We start from the raw sequence: 3,385 nt of genomic DNA, 5'->3' as shown, positions 1-3,385 counted from the left end.
AAAACCACAGAGACACTCTTGTTGTTATTACAAGGTCTGAAACTGTATTTGGCAACTTTTTTTCTTTCTTTCTTTAAACAAGTGCATACATGTACAGCTAGAAGCATTTTTTTCTTTGTTGGTTTTTTTTTTTTTTTGTTTGTGTTTTTTTTTTATTAATTTTTTTGCCAAGTGCTCAGATTAGTCACATTCTATGTTTGACAGGGACGACTGCAGACCTAAAAGTACACCGACAGAAAAGAAACAGGTGTGATGGAGAGGTGGAGGGGTAAAGGGGGAGTGGGGGGTGGGGGGGGTAAGGGAAAGAGGGGGGTATGAGGGGTACATACCTTTCATCTTCAAAAAAAAAAAAAAATATATAGAAACACAATGTATTGAAAAAGAAATCAAAAAATTATACAGCCATGTTACGAAGTGTTCACGTCCCTTCTGTCCAGTATGTACACGTCCGTCAGTCAGTGTGTGTGTGTGTGTGTGTGTTGCTTTATGTCCTGCTCTTGTTGCCGTAGTCGAATTACAAAAAAAGGGAAAAAAAAAACAAAAAAAAAAAAAAGAGTTCAAGAAAAAAAACCCCAGCTGGTGATCGTTTTAAGGGTCCCGCTCCTTTTTTACCTTAATGTCTCCGGCCAGGATGGTGGCGATCTCGCCCTGCATGAAGGCCCACGGCACGTTGGAGCCCACCAGCGGGCAGCGCTCGCCGCTGGGGCAGTACACCTCGCCCGTGGCGCCCTGCTGCTTGATGCTCTCCCGGGAGCAAGGGAAGCAGAACTTGTGGGACGGCACCGACGGGCACTGGACGAAGTGAGTGTCCTCCAGCCGCTCGTGGCACAGAGTGCAGCAGAGCGGCACGCTGCCGGGCGGCACCGACGAGTCCGGTATGCTCTGCGGCGGCGCGTGAGGGTCCATGCCGCCGGCGACGTGCGGACCGGACGGGTTGGCACCGCCCGGCCCGTCCCGCTGCGCCAGCCTCCTCTGAGACGCGGAGGACGGGGACAACGGGCTGCCGCTGTTCCGCCGCGCCCCCGCCGTGGTGGAGTGTACCTGGTTGGCGTCTTTAGGCGAGCCGGTGCCACCGGCGTTGTCGGTGGCGAGGATGAGCGCCGCCATGGGGGACTGGCCGTTCTGCGCTGTGGCGGCCTCGGGGGGCGTGGTGCGTGAGTGGGGGGAGATGGTGGAAGGGGGGGCGGCGGAGAAGCCGGGCAGGGACGCGGGGGGCATCTTCAGGACCTCGGAGGGGGACGGGAGCCACGGTTGACCCTCGCTGCCGTTCATCTTGGAGGCGCTGCCTTCACCCTCCGGCTCCGGGGAAGCCTTCCTCTTCATGCTGCGAGGGTGCTTCCCCCGGTCTGAGGAAGAGGAAGAGGAAGGGTTAACACACAGACACATGTACACACACACACACACACAACACATACAGAGACGCATGTACACACCTATATATACACTCCAAATATACACACGTACACACTCACACACATACAGTATACAAGACACACACACACTCCAAACACACACATACAGTATACAAGACAAACACACACACACACACTCATACACACACCTCCTAAAAAACAAATACACACACTGCACGCTGCTCTGAATAATTACACACAGGAAATTTCTCCACGCGCTGTGCATAAAGCTGCCAGAGCCCCGCGTGCACAGAGGTGAGCGGGTGCGTGTCAGCCGCGTCATCACTAAGCACGTTAACGGCGTCACGCTGTGCGTAAAAACCGCTGACACATAATTTCAGGGCTGCTAAGTTCCTGACCCCCGGTGCCCGGTCCGGTACTGGGGGGTTAGGGGGGGGGGGGGGGGTTTACCTGTTTTGGAGGAGGAGGCGCTCTCGTACCCCATCACCCTCTGCATGGCCGCGTGCTCCTTCTTAAACCTGCTGTCGAAGGTGTGCAACGCCATCAAATCCCTCACCGTCTTCCCTTTCCCCCCCATCCAGTCCTTATGCGCGTCCAGCTCCGACATGCTGTCCGGTGGCTGTCGGTGTTTGTCCTTCAGCAGCTCCTCCGCTCGCTTCCCGCCGACGATATGCTCCCCACCGGGGCCCTGCACAGCCAGCACCCCGGAGAGACCCATCTGCACCGGGCGTCCGTTCAGCAAGCCTCCGTTCACCAGCGGCACCAGGCTCGGAGGGACGGCGCTACTAGTCCTTCGGGGGTTCGGGCTTTGTCGGTTCAACTCGGGGGGTTCGTCTGGTTTCGGAAATCCGTTCGGCACAACGAGGCCGTTCGATTGCCTGTTCGGCTGGTACTCGGGTCCGAGCCTCGGCGGCCGATCGGACAGCGGGTAACGTTCCAACGGCTGCGGCGGCCGAGAGCTCTGATCCCCGGTAGAGTGGTTGAGCTCCTTCCCGGTGAGCTGCTGGTGCTGCTGGTGGTGCTGGTGCTGCTGCTGCTTCCCGGGCCCCGGTGACCGACCCTCCTGGAAACCGTGCGCTCTTTTCAGCTGCCTAGCCGTGTCGATGACAAATTCCACCCGGTCGGCGCCCTCGTAGTTGACACATCCGCGGCACACCGGCTCGGTAAAATCCCAAATCATGGCCCACGGCATCCGCGGCAGGTCGCACAGATAGCAAGACTGCCTCCGGGACGCAGCCACCGCCGTGGAGGAGGACATGTTGGAGTCCCTGGAAACTGGAGAAGAAAAAAAAAAAGCTCCAAAATGTCCGCTGCTGTCTTCACGTCGCTAGAAGTTAATAATAACCCGGTAATTCGGTATAAATCGGTGTATTTTCCGTCAGAAAGCAGCAGCGTCGCACCGGCTCGAGCGCATCGTTCTGTCCTCTGGTGCCGCGCGCCTCCGTCTGAGCTCGCGCTTACAACTCAGAGCGAGCTCTCAATGTAGCGCCGTGACGTCAGCTGCTCGTGCTCCGGGCTTCCATTTACTGGATTCTTCGACGACCCCCCCCTCCCCTCCTCCTTCCCTCAGGGCGCATGCGCACACACACGTCTCTCGCTATCTTTATCTGGAGAGTTGACACCACTCGAAGATCGTCTGTGTTAGAAGACAGATAGGAGGGATCACTCTGAGGCTGATTTCTGGGGACCAAAAGTAGCGACTACAAAGTTATGTAGAACAGAGCAGGGTTATTATATTATAGGTTTTTATTTGTATTTATTTTTTCAGTTTGCTTTCTTATTTCAGTTTAGTTTTAGTTAGATTAACAAGTGATGAAGTAGTTTTAGTGTAAGATGAGATATATTCCTTTATTAGTCACACAACGGGGGAAATGTGCATTATTGTGGAGAAATACATTCAAACATACACTTTAGTCACATTTAAAAGCAGATTTATAAAATGCATCACAGATCATAACTCACAGCGAGAATAAGAGACACGTTTTAGGCTCTTTAACTCTGAGCCAAATTTG

At 54.4% G+C, this 3,385-nt stretch overlaps 1 protein-coding gene across 1 annotated transcript; it reads right to left on the bottom strand.

Annotated features, from left to right (window-relative positions):
* Positions 1-290: 290 nt before the first annotated feature.
* irf2bp2b (interferon regulatory factor 2 binding protein 2b) lies at positions 291-2,896 on the bottom strand. Its single transcript, XM_053333725.1, has 2 exons — positions 1,824-2,896; positions 291-1,346 (listed from the first exon to the last, which is right to left on the bottom strand). The coding sequence occupies exons 1-2, from the start codon at positions 2,629-2,631 to the stop codon at positions 589-591; spliced, it is 1,566 nt and encodes a 521-aa protein (XP_053189700.1). The 5' UTR covers positions 2,632-2,896; the 3' UTR covers positions 291-588.
* Between the last annotated feature and the right edge of the window lie 489 nt (positions 2,897-3,385).

This window comes from Scomber japonicus, chromosome 2 (assembly GCF_027409825.1).
Source record: "Scomber japonicus isolate fScoJap1 chromosome 2, fScoJap1.pri, whole genome shotgun sequence".
NCBI lineage: Eukaryota > Metazoa > Chordata > Actinopteri > Scombriformes > Scombridae > Scomber > Scomber japonicus.
The sequence above is the reverse complement of the archived record's forward strand: the minus strand, read 5'-3'. Positions and strand labels throughout refer to the sequence as shown.

Excerpts from the sequence above, each read along its gene's own strand:
- irf2bp2b (XM_053333725.1), bottom strand. The coding sequence starts at position 2,631 with ATGTCCTCCTCCACGGCGGTGGCTGCGTCCCGGAGGCAGTCTTGCTAT. Across the intron at positions 1,347-1,823 it reads CGCCTCCTCCTCCAAAACAG|ACCGGGGGAAGCACCCTCGC; the intron begins GTAAACCCCCCC and ends CCTCTTCCTCAG.